The 19436-nt window shown below is 56.7% G+C and overlaps 1 protein-coding gene across 1 annotated transcript; it reads left to right on the top strand.

The window, feature by feature from the left end:
* The first annotated feature begins 1095 nt into the window (after positions 1-1095).
* Positions 1096-17390, top strand: Blk (BLK proto-oncogene, Src family tyrosine kinase). The gene is made up of 12 exons (XM_026398866.2): positions 1096-1200; positions 2997-3048; positions 4671-4764; positions 5222-5320; positions 6911-7014; positions 9745-9891; positions 10132-10284; positions 11543-11722; positions 12572-12648; positions 14920-15070; positions 16391-16522; positions 17185-17390. The coding sequence occupies exons 1-12, from the start codon at positions 1096-1098 to the stop codon at positions 17388-17390; spliced, it is 1500 nt and encodes a 499-aa protein (XP_026254651.2).
* Positions 17391-19436: the final 2046 nt, after the last annotated feature.

The raw sequence follows: 19436 nt of genomic DNA, 5'->3' as shown, positions 1-19436 counted from the left end.
CCCCTCAGCAAGAGTAGTGACTTGGGGCTTCCCCTTGAGAGTGGACATTCTGTGGATGGCCAGATGTGCATGTGGGGCTGTGGTGGTCTCGGGTTAGACGGGGGCTCCAGGGCCAGTTCTGCACGGGCCATAGACAACCTATGAACACTGAACACCCCCGGGCCCTGAGCAGTAGCCCTGGCAGCTGCACAGTGGTGACCGGTGGGTGGTGTTGAGGGGATGGTCTCTGGTCTTCCCCTGACTGCCAAACTATGATTATTTTCTGAAGAATAGCCTTAACTGTGCTTTTCTCACCTCTAAAGAAGATTTTGGGGGAAGGGGTGTATTGGGGATCGAATTCAGGGGCGATCAACCACTAAGCCACATCCCCAGACCTTTTTTTGTTTTTTATTTAGAGACAGGGCCTCACTAAGTTGCTTAGGCCCTCACTTAGTTGCTGAGGCTGGCTTTGAACTCCTGATCCTCCTACCCCAGCCTCCTGAGCTGCTGGGATGACAGGTGTGTGCCACCCTGCCCGGGTAAAGAAGATTCTTGATATTTCTGAGAAGCTGCAGTTGGCCTAATGCCTAAACGTAGGGTGTGCCACCTGAGATCTGATCTGGAAAGGAGGGTAGAAACACTCTCACAAAGCTTTGGCATCTACAAAGGAGCCCACGGGCCCCGGGAACTGTGACTTTCCTGGTGACACAGCCTGCCCACTGGCAAAAGTAAGACGAAAGCCCAGGCACCGGACAGGTAGGAGGGCTCCCCTGGAACCCAGTGTGGCCTCCCTGCCCAGCTTCCTGTCCCAGGGTCTAGGGTCCAGCCCAGCAGTTTCTGGCCACGGCACCAGGCCAGGTCATTTTTTGTCTCAATGCAGTCATTTCTTTTCTCTGGGCACCCCCACCTCCCCCCAAAAAAAAGAAAAGAAAGGAAGGAAGGAAGGAAGATGGATGCGATCTTGGCTCACCCGGCCCCCCTAACTCTCTCTGACTCTGAGGCCTTGGCAGCCCCACCTCCGCCAAGCTTTCTGGTTGAAGCTGGTTGCGGTGGCTCCTCTGTGCAGAGGTGCCGAGGACCTACGTCTCACAATCCATCTGCTGTGCTCCCTACAGGATGGGTCTGCTCAGCAGCAAGAGGCAGGTCACTGAGAAGGGCAAGGGCTGGAGCCCCTTGAAGATCGGCACCCAGAGCAAAGACCCCCCACCACTGCCACCCCTGGTGAGTGCCCAGCCCCCCGGGGAGGGAGTGGGAAAGAGAGCCCAGTGCACCCAGGGCTCCCTGGACCTGCCCCTCCGGGGTGTGATTTTGGATGACTGACACCTCCCCGCTGCCCAACCGCAGAGCCTCTTTTGGTTTAGGGTACGGGAGAGTCATGCCTGGACCCCTGTTCTGCTTGGTGCCCACCATGGGCATGTTCACGAGGTCATCATTTCATCTAACAGGAACCCATCAGGTGTAGGAACTGCTGACCCCATTCCGTGGGTGAACCTGGGCATCCTCTCTGTGTCCCTGTGCAGCACAGGGCTCAGCACACAGCAGGGGACTTTGGAGAAGTCTTTTGAGTATTTATATCCTGGAAATTCATGCCATATCTGAGGTACAGGTGGTGAAGATTTCTCTTCCACTTATAGGATCTCTGTTCACATTCTTGATTGTTTCCTCTGCTGTGAAGCTTTTCAGATTAATAACCATCCCGTTCATTGATTCCTGATTTTACTTCTTACACTTTAGGAGTCTTATTGAGGAAGTTGGTTCCTGAATAGAATAAGTTACACTCTATGTATGTATAATTTGCCAAAGTACATTCTACTGTAATGTATAACTAAAAAAATCAAATTAAAATAAATAAATAAGGCCAGGGATGTGGCTCAGTGGTTAAGTACCCCTGGGTTCAATCTCTGGTACAAAAAAAAAAAAAAAAGCAAGCCACATAATTGATTGTGGGAAACAAAATGAAGATGATTTCTCATCATTTCACTTCCCAGAAATACCAGAGTCATCTCCTTGGAGGTTCTGCCTCCAGACCCTTTTCCTATGCATTAATTTTATCATGTGAGCGAGTTTTTAATGGAACCACATGGTGCCACTATTTTGCAAAACCACTTTAAAATTGTGTCCAATAAGTATGGAATTAAAAAGTAAGATTTATAACACCTACGTCAGGTTGAGAGAATAAAATCTCACAGAAAAAAAAAGTGTTCGCATACTAAGAAATAAATCCTCATCCTCAGAAATCAAAAGTGACTCATTCCCTGACTCTCTACCTACCCAGCCTGTCCTCTTCACCCCAGACCCCCGCATTCCAAACCTGTTTATCATTCCTTTTTTGTTACCACGTATGCATTTCCCCTAAACAATACCCAGGTTCATTTTTCACATCATGAACTTTACACCAACTGAATCCAACGCCCCGTGTTCTTCTGGGACGCGCGGTGGGCTCTGCATTACGTTGTCGCGGTTCACCTGTGCTGACAGGTATCCCTGCAGCTCGTTCATCCCACTGCACGGCTCTACTTCAGCTTGTCCAATCCTCCATCATGGGTCACCAGGGTGATCCCCACATTTTAAAATGTGCTAGGTATTACCATTCTTGTCATTATTCGGAGCACTCTCGTTTGTGTTTTGTGGTATCCGTGTGCCACAGCTGACCCACAGGCTACCTATGTATGAGAATGTTTGTTGAGTTTTTGGGAACCTACTCTCTATCTTTCCATGTCACCAAATACCACTTCACAACTTTAAATGATAGAACCAGGATTTTAATCCTGGTGACTGATTTTTTTTTTCTCCCTTCAAAGATGGGGCACGTGTACTGTGGTCAGGGCCAGATGCCAGATGGTCTGGGGCTTGTCTAGGGGCGGTGCAGGCACCTGGGGAGCAGCATGTATGGAAATTCCAAAGGTGGCCCGGACCCCATGGTAGTCTGGCTGACATGCTCTAGAGTTTCCTCTGGAGACATTCGGGTTCAGCAGCAGGAGCTGAACTAACTTGGAATGTGTGTGTTTCTGCCCAAGGTGGTCTTCAATCACCTCACCCCTCCACCACCCGAGGAGCACCCCGACCTCGGTAAGAAGGGGGCGTCTGCCTTGGGGCTCTGGAGTTAGATCAGGGGACAGTAGGATGGGTCCTCCAGGGTGGAGAAGAACAGAATGCCGGGGAGCTGAGAGCCAGCGACTCCCTCCATGACGTCATGCACCCCAGTGTCTCCCCAGGAACCAAGCAGAGACCCTGAGTGGGTGCGGGCCTGTGGGAATAAAACAACAGACTTCCTGAATATAAACAGGAGCACAGAAAAGAGTTACAGGAGTGCAGAGAGCACCCCCAGACCTGGCCACAGCCAGGCCAACTTCTCCCCCACCCCTAGCCTGGGTTCTATTCCACGTGGGGGGCACCTTCTCAGCCATGTTCAAGCCGCCCCCTGGAGACCCTCTAATCGCCCACACCATGTGCCTCTCCCAGATTCCACTCCGCCCTGGTGAGCAGCACATGCCGTAAGGAGTGAGCACAGCCTTCCCTGACCAGGCCCAGACCTCCCGGGCTCACAGCACAGAAAGCCGGGTTCAGAACCGGCTTTCCCAGCAGGCCCACCACCTGCTTCCAACAGCCTCCAGGAAGGGCCGCCTCGGCCAGGCCAGCAGGCCCTTCTCTCCCTGGCTCACCTAGTGCCAGGGGCCTGCAGCACACAGCCAGGGGAGGGGTAGCGAGGGGTGACCCAGGGTCCTCCCTCCAGGATCTCAGCCTGTCACCCTCACAAGCAGAGTCCCTAAACCAGTCAGCGTCCTCACCTGGTGTCCCTTGTCCTGTCTGATGGGTGATCCTTCATCTCCTGACAGGAGCTCCCCACCCCCAGGAAGGAAGCTCAGGGGCCGTGAATGTGCTGACCCCTGGTGCACCAGGACTTGAGCCCCAGACCACAGGGGTGACTGTCATCCATTCCAATGCCTCTGTCCCACCGAGAGAGGCAACTGGCCCAAGGTCACACCACTCATCAGTGACAGAGCTGAGTCATTACTCCTGGGGAGGCAGAGAGCCATCTGGGGGACCTGGGCCAAGTGTGCAGGGAGCCTTCATCACTAGCAGTGATCATTGAAAGATGGCCTGCACAAGCCCAGCCTCTCGTACATCTGTTTTAGGGACCCCCAGCAAGTCAGCAGCCCTCCAGAGAGGGCTGGGGCCAGGCAGGCTGGGCGCCACCAGCCAGCTCACCACTAGGGCTTGGGTACCAACGGGGTAGAGAGGTGAAGGCCTCAGCTGCCACCTTCCAAGATGTGGTACTTTGGGATAAGGCTGGGAGGGGGAGAAGGAAGGGGACAAGGGGGTGGGGAGGCTCTCACACTATGGGGCTGAGGGCAGGGGGGGATATGGCTGGATGGGGGACCAGCCAACGGTGGTTCCCAAACTAGGTCCTGCAGCCCGCTGATGGCCAGCAATGGTGGCCGCTGCACACCCACCCTCCCCAATCCTCATCCCAGCCCAGGGCTTCTCAGCAGAGCTCAGACGGGAAGACAGGCGGGCTGTGACGGCAGCCTGTCCCTGGACAGACAGACCACCTGATGAGACTTTTCTCTTTAGCACTGGCCCTGCCCCTGCCCTGCTTGGTAGCCAGAAGATGGCTCACGACACACCTTCTCCCAGTTCCCCTCTCCTGAGGGCCTGCGTGGTGGCCATCTCTCCTTTGTTCTTTCCAGAGGAGCATTTTGTGGTGGCCCTGTATGACTACGCCGCTGTGAATGACCAGGACTTGCAGATGCTGAAGGGTGAGAAGCTGCAGGTCTTGAAGGAGTGAGTTTCCGGAAGCTCCCCTGTCCCCACTCTGTCAGTCCTGCGGCCCCTCTGCCTCCCTGTCCCCACCTCGCCCTCAGGGCTGCCTCCGGAGCATCTTCTCCACGGCACAGCCCACCTGTCCGGGCATGTTCTTAAACTTGACCCGTTTCCTCTCCAAAGTCTTTCTGGTGAGGCGGTTTCTGCCCATGGCCTTTAGCTCTGTTGTCAAAATCCCACACCTGCTCCCGAGCCCACCCCAGGGCCGCCTCCCTGCACAGGGAGCTCCTGCCTGTCAGGTGCTCCACACAGTGGAAAGCCACCGAGTGACATGCAAGCTCCTCCTTTCTCCAGACTGTCCACCTCCACCAGTCCCCACCCTCCTGAGGGCGGGTCACGCTGTGGGGGAGGGGACCAGGAGCTGCTCAGGGAGGCCCATGGGGGTTCATCATGCTTCTGTTTTCCCTTCTCCCCTTAGAACTGGAGACTGGTGGTTGGCCAAGTCACTCGTCACAGGGAGAGAAGGCTATGTGCCCAGCAACTTTGTGGCCCCCCTGGAGACCCTGGAAGTGGAAAAGTATGTGGACCAACAAGTCCCCTCGAGCCAGAGGGGCAGTCGCTGCTTGTGTTCCATAGGCTCAGGGCAGGGCCAGAAAGTGGGCCCCACTGGGAGCCTTGGACTCCAGCAGGGGACCAGAGAGCGACATCTAGACCACGGGCGCTTCCAAGGACCAGGAGCCGCCCCTTCCCTGGCATCCCTGGGTGGAACCGTCCTAGTGTCTGGCCTCAGAGCTCACAGCAAGGACCTGACCAGCAACTCCCACTGCCTCCAGGGACAGGACTCAGGGCTCAGATCCCAGGGGCGTCCCGGGAGAGGGGACTTGTTTAGAACTGGGTTTGCAGCAGCCCCACCACCAGCTTCTAGAACACACCAGGAAGGTCCACACTGGTCAGGGCAGTGGGCCTGCTCATTCTCCACCCACCCACTCACTCACCCACCCACTCACCCACTCATCCACCCACTCACCCACTCATCCACCCACTCACGCACTCATCCACCCACTCACCCACCCACTCACCCACTCATCCACCCACTCACCCACCCACTCACCCACTCATCCACCCACTCACCCACCCACTCACCCACTCATCCACCCACTCACTCACCCACTCACCTACGAATCCACTCACCCACTCACCCACTCACTCACCCACTCACCCACCCACCCACTCACCCACTCACCCACCCATCCACTCACTCACCCAGTCACCCACTCACCACCCACCCACTCACCCATTCAAACACCCACTCACCCACTCACCCACCCACTGACTCACCCACTCACCCACCCATTCACTCACTCACCCACTCACCCATCCACCCACTCACCCATTCACACACCCATTCACCTACTCACTCACTCATTGAGTCACCCACTCACCCACCAACTCACCAACTCACCCACTCACCCACTGACTCACCCACTCATCACTCACCCACCCACTCACCCACTCACCCACCCACTCACCCACTCACCTACCCACTCACCCACTCATCCACACATTTACCCACCCACTCACCCACCTACTCACCCACTCACTCACCCACCCGAGCACGCGCATACACACACAAACACACACTCACCCATTCACCCACTTACCCACCCACCCACCCACTCACCTACCCACCCACTCAGTCCCTCACTTGGTGCAGGTGTGCAGTACGCTCTCCCAGGATGTGGAAGGTGTCACAGTGGTTGACATTTGGTCCCATGTCTGTCCCAGAACCGTGTGCGGGAAGCTAGGGCACCTCCACATTGAGCAGCCCATGCTGAACACAGAGAGAGCCCAGGCCAGCGTCTCTGGCGTCTCAGTCATTCAGACACAGCTCCAGAGTGGGCGCCTGCCCTTGTGTGCCGCCTGCACTGTGGGGAAGGGCTGTCCATCTGGAGCATTTTTGCAGAGGTCGTACAAACTCTGCTTCTTTTCATTTCAGGAAGACAGTAAGTCCAGCGGCCGATAGGAAATGGGGTGGGATAGGGTCAGAGGGACGGAGGGGCAGGGTTAACAGGGGAACAGGAGCGGCTGAGCCTAAAAGGTGCATGGACTAGAATGCTCCAGGCAGCGTGGCTGCTCTCTGAGGCTCGCTGCCTTTGCCCTTTTCTAGGTGGTTCTTTAGGTCGATCAGCCGGAAGGAGGCGGAGAGGCAGCTGCTGGCTCCGATGAACAAGGCGGGTGCCTTCCTCATCAGAGAGAGTGAGACCAATAAAGGTGAGTGGTGGCCTTGCCACCTCCTGCCTGGGGCTCCTCAAGAAGCACCCACCCACCACCAGGCTCCTCTTCAGCAGCCACTGCCCTGGTCTCCCTCCTGGCTTTAAGATGCTGCATGCCAACATGCCGTCCCCCAGGCTGGATGGCAGAGAGCCACAAGCCCAGCCACTCACTGTCGGCAGCTACACTGGGAACGGTGGGGGCTGGGGAGCCTGTGTCCCCTTCAGCCTCAGGGTCCAGCCACATTTGGGAATCAAAGGATTTGGGGGTTCAGAGTATCCCTAGAGAGCATCTCAGTCAGAGAGCACAGGTAACAGGAGTTTGGGGTGATGCTCGGTTGTGGAGAGCTGGGGAGGCAGACCCCCTCCCGAGGATCACAGATTCAAACCCGAGACTGAACAGGCTTTCCTGCTGCCACCAAGCCACCGTGCTTCTCTCCCTTCCTTGGTCATTTAGCTCAATGACTTTCCTCCTTTTTTTCTTCCTTTTTTGTTTATTTGTTCTTTTTAGATATACATGACAGTAGAATGCATTTTCACATATTATACATTCATGGAGTGTGACTTATTCTAAATAGGGTCCCATTGTTGTGGTTGAACATGAAGTGGAGCTTCCCTGGTCGTGTGTTCACCTGGTTGTGAACAGAGCAAAGTGATGGCCAAGTCATTCTGCCGTCTTTCCTATTCCCACCCCTCCCTTCCCTGCATTCCTCTTTGTCTACTCAGTCAACCTCTATTCTTCCCTCCCCCTGCTGTTTGTGTCTTAGCTTCCCCATATCAGAAACAACATTTGGCCTTTGTTTTGGGGGGATTGGCTTATTTCACTTAGCAAAAGCTGGGTGAAGAGAGCTCAAGGCACCGTGAGACACCCTGGAGCCATTCTGTGCCTCAGGGCCAGGGCCACACTGGGGGCAGAGGGGGCATCGGGACTCGGGTGCCTCAGGTCTTAAGTGCACGTGTACATGCATGTACTCACCTGGGCGTTATATAGAGACATTGGGATGTTGTCACCATCCCATTTTCAGGGCAAAGCACCCCTGTCCAAGGAACCATCAGGGAACCAGTGGAGAGGGCAGGTGTGTTCTGGGGCTGTTACTGGTAGAGCATTTCCAGCAAATGCAGAGGCAGAATGGTGTGATGGGGCCCCACTCCCACTTCCACAATTAGCTACTCAGCCGGTCTTGTGTCTTCTCTACCCCCACCCCCCCACATGTATGCACACACACAACGACACACGTGCACACACAGGCTCCTCAGCTTTCCAAAGGAAGCCCTGAATCTGCATCACAGGGCCACGGCCAGTGGAGGCAAGGCTGGCAGAGAGGTAGCCTCGGGTGGTCCTGTGGCCTCTAGATGTCCCTCAGCTTCTCAAGCCTCTGCTATTGGTGTCTTTGTGACGACAGCCTTGTTTCCCAGTCCAAAGGCAGGGGCACCTTCCGTGGTAAGAAATCTGAATCTGTGAGAACCATCCCTCTGTGCCCAGGGCAGCCCAAACACCCCAGAGGCAAGAGTCCTAGTTCTGTAAACCCGACGCTGGTCAGAGCTGGAAGTCCTCTTTAAGAAGAGCACGCACTTGTCCTGAGACGTCACAGAGAGGACTTGGAGAGACCCCCACGGTGCAGGAGAGTAGGGCTCCCTGCTTACTGAGAGGCCTCTGAGGGAGAAAGGGAGAGGAAAGCTCTTGTCCTCACTGCGAGGTCCAGGGATCTGTGAACGCGCTAGAGCCAAGGTCCTTACAGACTAGGACACAGGGCTACCAAGCCGGGGTCGGGTGGGCAAGGATCTTGTAGCTTCCATCCTGCGGCTGCAGTGGGTGTGGGGGCGGTGGCCACTTCCCCGTGCACTGGTCAGTGCACAGCCTCTCCAGTCCTTTCATAAGTAGGTGGTGAGAGAGGTGAATCCGTCAAGGAAGATGGGAGGGGGACGGGATGGTGGTTCTGACCTGAGAAGAAGGGGCCCAAAGACACAGGACCATGGAGAAAGAGGTGTAAGATAGTTCTTCTCTGGGACAATGGAACTATTATTTAACACCTCTGACCCCTGGTGGAGAGGGGTGGTACTGCTCCTGGGAGGCGAGTCCTGGGAGGTGGGGCCAGGGAAACCTGCCCAGAGAGGGACCTCCTCTTCAAATAAGAGTTGGAGAGGGAGGGAGTGTCCATGGTACCCAGAGAGCTGGACAGAGGCATTTTATAGCGACACCAAGTTCATGGACAAAAGTTTTTCAGCTGAAAGTTCTTACTTCCCCCATTGTTCTTAGCCCTTGGCGTGTGCAGGTACAAAATCCACAGGAGCGTGTCTGCCAAGCTGAAGGAGCAGGCCCGTGGGACACAGCTCCGGGCTCCTCCCATGGGCTGGTGCCTAGGGTGGATGCACCTCTTCCTGGAGGAGTTGTCAGCCTTTATAGCCAAGGACCCTAACATGTCTCAACGTTCCATGGCAAAGGGTAGCTGAGGGACCAGGTGCTCAAGTAGGGGACTTGCATGATTGCTGAGAGACTGGCCTACCTGCCCCAAGCTCGTGATGCTCTGAGTTTGGGGCTTTGGGGAAGGTCAAGGGGATCAGATGGAGCCAACAGGGAGGCTCAGGGGGGCAAATTGGGATGAAGGAAACCAGTGGAAATGGAGCCCAGAATCTGGGGACCTGTCCTTCAGAACAGGGGCACCAAGCCCCATCTGGGTCCCGACCTTTTGACCCTGTGCCTTATTCCTCCTTTGTGTCTGTTGGCCTCCAGGTGCCTTTTCCCTGTCTGTGAAGGATGCCACCACCCAGGGAGAGATGGTCAAGCACTATAAGATCCGCTCTCTGGATGAAGGGGGCTACTACATCTCCCCCAGGATCACCTTCCCCTCCCTCCAGGCCCTGGTGCAGCACTATTCTAGTAAGGGGGTGTCTTGGAGGGGCGGGGGCTTGTGCCAGAGGAGCTCTGGGATGGCTGTTACACATCCCAAATTGTGTGAATCGCCTTGGGGAGTTGGAGGGTGACCCAAAGCCAGACCTGAGGAGCTGGCCCCTCTCCACAGGGTGACTCAAAGCCAGTGCCTGGTGCACACAGCGGAGGATGACTGGCATCCGCGTGGAGTCTGGCCTCCAGCTCACTTTTCTTTCTTCCCTGATACAGAGAAAGGGGATGGCTTATGCCAGAGGCTGACCCTGCCCTGTGTGAGCCCAGCATCGCAGAACCCCTGGGTCCAGGATGAATGGGAAATCCCCCGGCAGTCCCTCAAGCTGGTCCGGAAACTCGGGTCTGGGCAGTTTGGTGAAGTGTGGATGGGTGAGTTGAGGCGCCCCTCCCCGCCCTGCATCCTGAAACGGGCAAGTTGCCCCTGAAGGCCAAGGGCCCAGTGTACGCAGAGCTCCCGCCCCAGGAGGCCTTGTGAGGAGAGGCAGAGGCCAGGCCCAGAATGCAAGGGGCACCCAGTGTGATGGAGAGGACAGAACCCACTCTCCCAGCCCTTCTCAGCCCCGGCTGGCTTTGCCACGGACCCTGTGCGCTCGGCTGGCTTGCTTGCCAGTGTCTTGGCTGGCACTGAATCACGAGCCACCACACAGCTTTGTAGACTCAAACAGCAATTCTTTATTCCCGAACTCACACCGGCCTCCGACAAACACGTTCTGGTGAAATCTCCAATATGCCGCCGCCCCCAATCACCTACTCCAAGAGGCTTTTTCCAAATCCCATTTGAATCTCACGAGAACTCAACGGGAACAAGCAGCAGGAACACCCTAATCCCAGCAGCCATAATCTTCAACCTCAACTTCCCTAAAACCCCTATTGTCTTAAACCGGGAACACCCTAAACCCAAGGACCGGGATACTTCCTCAAACCTGGATCCACCCTCGATCACCTTGAGCAGGGTCATCTTACTAAAGCATACATGCAATGTCCCATCGAATGTCCTCTAAGCAGCACGGGGTACGCTGGCAAGGAGATTTTGATGCGTCATACCTACTTGGCAATGGCCCTCAGCACTTGCTGACTCTCCTGGCCTCAGCTCACAGACAGAAGCTGTCTGCTAGACAGAGTGGGCCACTAACTGGGAACTCCAGAGCCCGGTTGCAGACCAAGGCCACCACCTGCCAGGGTTGACTTGGGCCAAGTCACTCAACTCCAGCTCCCAGTGTCCTCCAGCCGCAGGCGGCTCCTGCTCACCGAAGCACTGTTGGAACACAGAAGCTGTTTACTGTCTGCCTGCTCTGAGGCCCCAGGTCGGGCTCAGACCCTGATGCTCCTGGAGCCTTCTGCCCAGGCCTGGCGCGAGCTGCAGCTTCCCTGGGAAGGACAGGCCTGTCATTGTCTGTTACTCAGTATGATGCCTCCCCCCTAAATTTCTCCATTGCCTGAGGCTCCCGTGTGGCCAGGGGAGATGGTCACATCCTCGCCAAGTGTGAACACCCCTCCATCACCCTGGGGGACACACATTCCCTCTCTGGCCTCAGGTCCCCATAGAAGGGACCTCGTGTCAGTGGTGACAGATGTTCTCTGAGCCTCTGAATGGCTCCTTTACTCCTCACTCCTCTTCCCTGGTCAGGTTATTACAAAAACAACTTGAAGGTGGCCATCAAGACCTTGAAGGAGGGAGCCATGTCTCCGGAAGCCTTCCTGGCTGAGGCCAACCTGATGAAAGCCCTGCAGCATGAGAGGCTGGTCCGTCTGTATGCCGTGGTCACCAAGGAGCCCATCTTCATCGTCACCGAGTACATGGCCAGAGGTGGTGCCCCAGCCCCTGCAGAGGACCAGGCTTAGAGGGCGGGAAGTCCCTGCAGTGGGTTTGTCAGGCCAGGGGATCGCCACAGGATCTGCACCAGACGTTGCTGGTGCAGGGGGGCAGGAGGGGAGGAGGCCGGGAAGCAGGAGGGCTGGTTGGTCTCTGCAGAGCTGCCTCCTCAGCTCAGGAGCCCTGCGGCCAGTGCTCCCAGAGTGCATCTTCTGCACCCAGTGCACTTTGATACCCGCTGGGAGGGAAAGAACCTTGAAAAGGGGAAAGATCCATTGGCTGGGCATCCAGAGATAGTTCTACTGCCCCTTCCTATCATGGGACCTTTTACAAGTATATGAACATTTCATAGCACGGTGACCAGAGGGGTGAGGCTGGGCAGCCTCTGAGGTCCACAGGGTCTCATGGGACAACAGTCTGGGAACCGCTCTCTCCATGCCAGTGTCTTCTTGCTGATGCTTGGAGCTCAGGGACAGTTTCCCTGCCATTGAGGATGATGGGGGCAAGGCAGGTGTGCAGGAATGTCCTGTCATGTCAGGAAAGGCCACTAATCCCAGAGCCAGAGCTCAGGTTCCAGTCCCCACTCCTCTGGCCCTGAGACCTCAGGCAGGTCCCTGCACCTGCTGTGCGTTCACTCTGGGTGGTTGGGCGCTACCCCAGGGTGGTGAGGCCTGGGTCTATGTGAGCCTAAGGCAGCAGTAGCTGCAGGCAGAGCTCCCGGTGCATCCAGGGATCTGAGGACAGAGCCCGCTTCCTGCCCCCAGCCCGCTCAGGTCACCATGCACAAGTGCAGTTGAGCCCTCTCTCTCTCTCTCTCTCTCTCTCTCTCTCTCTCTCTCTCAGGATGCCTACTGGACTTCTTAAAGTCAGATGAAGGCAGCAGGTTGTCCCTCCCACGACTGATCGACATGTCAGCCCAGGTTGGTGAACTACCCTATGCAGAGGGCACCTGGGGGAAGTGGGCCCTTCTCCGAGCCCTGAGGCTTAAGTGAATCCACTGGTGAGAGGTGGCACTGGGTAGGTTTCAGCTGGACTGTGAAGGACAGAAAGTAATGATGACATGAATGTGGAACGTCCAGCCGTAGGCAGGTTGGAGGCTCCACCCCATCAGGAACCTTAGCATGTCATCTTACTGTCCAAGATGGTGACTCATGGCTCTACCGTCTTGTCCCACTGAGTCTTAGTGCCACACCTAGCAGCAAGCAAGCCTGGGAAATGCAGTCCCCACCCTGGGCAGCCATGATGGGGTGAGGCTGCTCCGCGGGGAATGGAGGGAGGGCAGATGGATGTCGTGGGAAACCCAGAGTGTGGGCAAGGGTTCCGTTTGGCAGTGAGAGGTGTGGTCTGTTGTCCTTCTCACATGGTGCCACCAGTGCCTTCAGCAAGGCGTGACTCTGAGAACACCCATCCTCTACCAAGACCCTAAGTCCTGGTGCAGCCCCAGGATCCGCCCAGACTGATGGGCAGGTGTGGGACACACAGGAGCCCTAGGGACATTACTTCTCTGAGCCCTAGAGAACGTCCTTTCCAGCTGCCCTGGACTTGTCCTTGGTACCCTTGGGGCTCACGTGAGGAACTTCCCAGACTCTGTAGGGGGCAATGAATGAGGAGGGGAGAGCTTCCCTCCCCTAGAGACTGTAGCTGGGGGTTCTATCCAGCAGGAAGACACATCTGGTGGTCCTGTGTGTGTGTCTATTAGAATTAGAACTCTCTGCAAGAAGGTGTGGTCTGTGGTTAGCCTTAAAATGTGAGTGTGCACATGTGTGCGTGCGAACACACACACAGCTACAGAGGGGCCCCTCCCCACCCACGCTTCACACCAGCCCCCCTCCCACCCTGTTCCTCGTTATCTTTAACTAGTATCAGTGCAGGAACTGAGGTCATTGTGCCTTTTTTCCATGAGGCAAGAGACAAGTTTGAGCAACTGGTGAGATGGTTATGAGATAAGCCCATCCTCTCGCTTCCTTCCTTCTCTTCTCCCACCCCTGCCCCCCGTCTTTTCCAGTCCCCATCATAACCCCTCAGGAAACCTTGGGTCACATGGGGAAAGGTCAGGAGAAGCCATCTGAGCTCAGGGCCAAGATGTGGTCAAATATCTGGGGGTTAAGAAACCAGGAAATCGGGACCTCCCAGAAGACAGCTTCTAGACCACACTGGGGTCACACTGCGCCTCGCCCTGCATGCCATCGCATGCCACATGCACGCACACACACGCAAGCAGGGACCTCGGGGCTCTCCGCCCCTACTCTGGGGTGGGGTGCAAAGCACACAGGGCACTTCCTCCAAGGCCAGCGCTGGCCACCCCATGCAATCTCTACCTACGACCCCCGTGCCCTGACCTGCAGCCTCGTGGCATGATTCCTGGTGCCTAGTACCTGCCACACCTGCCTCCACTGCCCAGAGGGCTTTGGTCTCTTCCCCACCCTACAAAATCCCGGTCAGCTCAAGACCCGAGTCGATGTCTTTAGGGTTCCTGGATGCTGGGGGAGATCCACTGGCTCTCTATTCTCGGCCTCAATTTCCTCATCCATCAAGGGGTGAATAAGCCTTAGCTAGAAGAGCTACAGAGGGGGCCCAGCAGGTAGTCCTGGCCTGGTGCTGCGATCTGGACCAAGACAAGCTCCTCTGTTCACCCGGATCCCTACATGCAGGTTCGAGCCTTAGCAGGAGTTACTTCATTGAAGGCTGGCCTTAACTCCTGGATCGGGAGCCCCCTCCATGGTCCATCAGGACGGAGCCCCCAGGGAGGCTTAGAGACTTGCTGAACGGGCTCCAGACTTCAGGCAGAGGGCTTGTCAGGGAGAGGTGCCCTCTGACTGTGCCCTCCGCCCCTCCCTCTCCCCCTCCTGCCTGTCCTCCCTGGCAGGCCTGTGGAGACAGCTGCTTGGACGGGGAGGGCAGGAGGAGACAGCTAGCCCCTCTGCTGCTCTGTGTCAGCTGGAAGTAGTGGAAGCCCTCTTTCTTCTCCGCCCAGGAGGACACATGTCCCTCCCAGTGGTAGCCGCCCTCCATGCATCCACTTAAAAGCAATCAAAGGCACCCACCGTGCCCTTCTGCCCCATCAGCCTTGCCAGAGGATGAGCTGGTCCACAGTCAGGTGGTGGTCAGGTCCTTGCTCTCCCAGGGCCTGTGTGGGACGCTGGGAGGAGAGGCCCCCACGCCGACCTTCACCTTGGGGCCTGTCTCCTCAGATCGCGGAAGGGATGGCGTACATCGAGCACATGAATTCCATCCACCGAGACCTGAGGGCGGCCAACATCCTGGTGTCTGAGACCTTGTGCTGCAAAATTGCGGACTTCGGCTTGGCCCGGATCATTGACAGTGAATACACTGTCCAAGAGGGTGAGCAGAGCCCCAGCTGCAGGGAGACGCCGGGCCTCACCTGCCCAGCTCCCGAAGCCCTCTTGAGCTTCTCCTTGGTGCTGCACTGCAGAGCCTCACTGAAAGGGACCCCGGGAGGCCTCTGTGGCCCCCACCACTTGGCCTTCCCCCCTAAATACATATGGCAGAAAAGAAGTGCCTCCAGACCTCTCACGAGGAGGAGCTCGGCCTGCGGTGGGTTAGAGACTGGGCAGCCCATCTCCCACCGCCCTGGAGATTCACAACCTGTCGGAGGCGATTCACCTGGTGTCTCACCAACTAATTTGAGTTGCAAATGCTTTTCCCACTTGGCTCCTGTGAACCCCGCGGAGCTGGGCTTTCACAGAACACACTGAAACAGGAGCAGCAAATTCTTGGACCTACATTGAGGTTTCTGCAGAGCACTCTTGCTTTACTCTCAAAATCTGCTTCACGGGGGGATCTGAGTACCTTTAGCCGAGTATGAACATCAGCAGACACAGGAGGAGCGATGTGGTGCGGGGACCACGTCTGTCCTCAGGGGACTTCAGGCTGGCTCACAGGACGGGCACCCAGTGGAGAGCCACGAGGTCTGCCCTAAATGCCACCCAGGACTGCAGCCTTCACTTTGAGGACTACTTGAGGCTGGGACAAGTTAAAATGTCGGGCCTATGTTACAAGGCCATGTGACATAGAAAAGGACTCTTCCATCCCAGATGGAAATTCATGCATGCTGCCCAGTGAAGCCCACCTACTCTCTTTTTTGGGGGGGTGGGGGAGCACTCGACCTCTGAGCCACGTCCCCAGCCCTATTTTGTATTTTACTTTAGAGACCGGTCTCACTGAGTTGCTTAGTGCCTCTCTAACTCACTGAGGCTGGCTTTGAACTCTCCATCCTCCTGTCTCAGCCTCCCAAGCCACTGGGATTACAGGTGTGTGCCACCATGCCCGGCCCACCTGCTCTCTTTTTAAAGACCCTAAGGACAGTGGGGACAGATGTGTAGCTGGTAGAGCTGTGACTGGTAGAGACTCCTGAGTCTCTGGATGGTAAAGAACATCAGCCACTGTGCCCCACCAGGTGACAAAGGTCTCCTCTGCTGGAGTCCCTTCAGCCTGCGGAGCACCAACAGTTCCTCTTGTGAGGATCCTTTGGGGCCTGTGTGTTCTCAGGCACACACCCTCCAGGGTCCTCCTGACTCCCTGGGTGCACCTCTGCACTGTCCGGTGGCCAAGCCCCGTGAGGCCCAGCTGTGGGGACAGGCGGGGAGGCTGTGGGCAGGACAGCCAGGCTGGCCTCATAGAGCTGCTGGGCTTCTCCCCCAGGAGCCAAGTTCCCCATCAAGTGGACTGCCCCGGAAGCCATCCACTTTGGGGTGTTCACCATCAAAGCAGACGTGTGGTCATTCGGGGTCCTCCTGATGGAGATCGTCACCTATGGGCGCGTGCCCTACCCAGGTAGGCGCTGCCTCTTGCAGCTCTCACAGTGCTCTGCTCTGCTGTCACGGCCCATGGCAGCCATCCCATCCTCGGGCACTGTGGCCACCACCCACTTGTCAGAGGGCCGCCCATTAGCTGGACTGGGATCCAGGCCTCCCTCTGGTTCAGTAGCACTCTGGGCCTCAGGGCTGTGCCCACTAAAAACAGCAGCCAAGGCAGTCAGGTCTGGACAGAGTTCATCCAGGGAGCTTGCTGGCCGTTGAGGACAGTGGTCCCTCTTTGGCCTTAGCCTGGGGGCATCCTCTGAAGCCTGTCCCTGGGCAGAACCTGAGCCCCAGGCTCATGTCACAATGGCCTAAGCAGCTCTGCAGGCTGCAGGGAACAGCTCTACCAGTAGCAGAGGTTCAGTTTTCCTGGACAGGTGACCTAGACAGGGTCCCGTCCTGAGACGGATTGTCTGAGTTCAGGAGAGAATCAACAGCCTCCTTTCCAGCTCTCCAGATAAAAGTAAACCAAGTTTTGTTTAAAGGGTCACCAGCTGGGTGGCCAGGTGACCAACCAGGGAGGAGACTGATCTGATGAGCCTGTGGGGGCTGCTCTCCCCCTTCCAGGCCCAGTGTCCCCCAGGTTTCCCCTCTGGAAACCACCCTCCCCGACATGCTCTGTCCCTCTGCCTGCAGGCATGAGCAATCCCGAGGTCATCCGCAGCCTGGAGCGAGGCTACCGCATGCCAAGGCCGGACACGTGCCCACCCGAGCTGTACCGCCAGGTCATTGCTGAGTGCTGGCGAAGTCGGCCCGAGGAGCGGCCCACCTTTGAGTTCCTGCAGTCGGTGCTTGAGGACTTCTACACAGCCACCGAGGGCCAGTATGAGCTGCAGCCCTAGGCACCTGCTGCCTCAAGGGACTCCCTGCACCAAGCCTAGGGACTGAGGTTGACCTTGACATTCACTCTCAGCTCTCCATCCAGCCCAGACCAGCCGCTAAGGCAGTGGGGGATGGCATTCCACTTCTCAGATGGGGAAACCAGGAGGTGAGGTGGCTTGGCAGGTGGCTGGTGTCGGGGCTCTGGAGCTGGAGCCAAATAGAAGCCACTTTTCACTAGCTGTGTGCCCTTGGACAAGTTACCTAGCCTCTCTGTGTATCCCATTCCTTGTTTGTAAAATGGGGGTAGACCATTTTTGTTTGTGGTCAAGTCCAGTAAAGAGTTCAGAGTGCCTGACACAGTTAGGTGATTGTCATCGCCTAAGGCTCAGTGCTACCAGCCATAACCCGAGATCAGCCAGCAGCAAGCCACCACTGCTCTGACTGCAAGGCCTCCCCCCCCCTCCTCCCAGATGCCTGAGGAGGAGCCATTAGTCCTGCCTTGGCTGTGCGCTGGCACTATGGGACTCGTCACAAAGCCACGAGAGTCTGACATCTTCCGTATCGTTGCTGGCATTAACAAATCGGGAGGTGGCAGGCAGGATGTGTACTAGTGTGCACGTTGAGGGAGCCCCCGATTCCCCGTGAAATCCAGTCCCCAGCCCCAGGGCGACCAGGGACCCAGCTGTCCCTGCCTCTCAAGGCCGGAAGGGGGCGCCCTCACCCCACAAATCCTTGGCCTGAGTCCTGGAGTCCTGGGAACCAGGGTTTTGGGGGACTGTGAGAGACCCGCTCCTGGGGCTCCAACCCCAGGCACCAGGGGCACTGGGTGGTACTTCAAAGCCCGTGGGTGGTCCTGCTGGTCACCAAGGCGCCCCACTTGTCCTGCTTTCGTTCTGCTTATAATAGGCTTAATTTTTTAACAGTTTAGGTTTATAATAATAATAATAATAGTCCCCAAGTATGCAGTCCCCGTGTGCCCTCCTCCCCCTCCTCTAGTTTCTACTGTTATATTGAAATGGCGGGTCCATTTGCTGCAATTGAAGAGTCAGTGTTAGCACATTACTAACCAAAGACCACAGCTGGCACCAGGGTTCGCTCTGTGTGGAACATTCTGTGGGTTTTGACATAAGTACCATGACATATGCATGTGCTCCCAGGACAGCTCCACTTCCCTCAAAATCCCCGGCTCCCCTGCCCATCCCCGCCCTCCCCAGCCTGGCAGCCAGCTCGCTGTGTTTCCCTACATCTGACCCCGAGAGAACCCCTGAGCTAGGAATTTAGCACCCCAGGAACAGAGGAGGAAACCCAGGTACAGAAGCTCCGGCTACAGGACTGTGGCCACGTGGCGGGGCCCTCAGGATTGAACCCTGGAGTGTCCCCTGCAGTGTCCTGGGGTTTGCATACAACTTGCTGTTTGTTTCCACCACAGTCTGAGGGTGGGAGAGAGGTCGGGGCATCGTGGCTCTTGTTCCTATGACCACCTGTTTCCACAGATGAAGAAACTGAAAGAGACCCCTCCCCACCAGCCTCCTCTCTTAGCTGGTCAGGCTGGACCTGGGATTTGAACCTGACTCTGGCTGTCACGGCTGCTTGCAATGGGTAGGTGCTGTGCAGGGAGCACGGTGCTTACAGGAGGAGGACTCAGCAGTGCACCTTCATAAGTAGCTGAGGACCAGGGCTCTCAGCCCTGCTGCACGTGAGAATTATGTAGGAGTCCAGGTGGGGGGAGGGTGGCACATTAACAAGTCCCAGCGCCAGGTTCCAGGTGGGCTGGGGCATCAGCATTTTTAAATATTCCCAATGTCCACCCAGGACTGAGAACTGCTGGGCCAGGCTGTGTGAGGTCTGCAAGTGCCCCTTCTCGTAGTGTCACTTGGGGCCCTAGAACCACAGGCCCAGCTGATGCTGCTCTAGTGTGCAGTGACGTCTGCAGGGGCTTGACAAGCCCAGGAGATCAGCACGTAGGGCTAGGAAGGCAGGGGCCCTCCTCTACTCCGCTGCCCCGGAACCCCTGGGAAGGGGAGGCTGGATCCCGGCCTGCGGGACCAGGGAGAGTTCTCCCCACT

Source organism: Urocitellus parryii, chromosome 14, assembly GCF_045843805.1.
Source record: "Urocitellus parryii isolate mUroPar1 chromosome 14, mUroPar1.hap1, whole genome shotgun sequence".
NCBI lineage: Eukaryota > Metazoa > Chordata > Mammalia > Rodentia > Sciuridae > Urocitellus > Urocitellus parryii.
Note: the sequence above shows the minus strand (reverse complement) of the source record. Positions and strands in the feature narration are given on the sequence as shown.

What these genes read in the sequence shown, in the direction of transcription:
- Blk (XM_026398866.2), top strand. Translation starts at nt 1,096, where the DNA reads ATGGGTCTGCTCAGCAGCAAGAGGCAGGTCACTGAGAAGGGCAAGGGC. An exon ending in CCCCACCACTGCCACCCCTG is followed by an intron (nt 1,201 to 2,996) that starts GTGAGTGCCCAG and finishes TTTCTGCCCAAG; the next exon opens with GTGGTCTTCAATCACCTCAC. An exon ending in AAGCTGCAGGTCTTGAAGGA is followed by an intron (nt 4,765 to 5,221) that starts GTGAGTTTCCGG and finishes TTCTCCCCTTAG; the next exon opens with AACTGGAGACTGGTGGTTGG.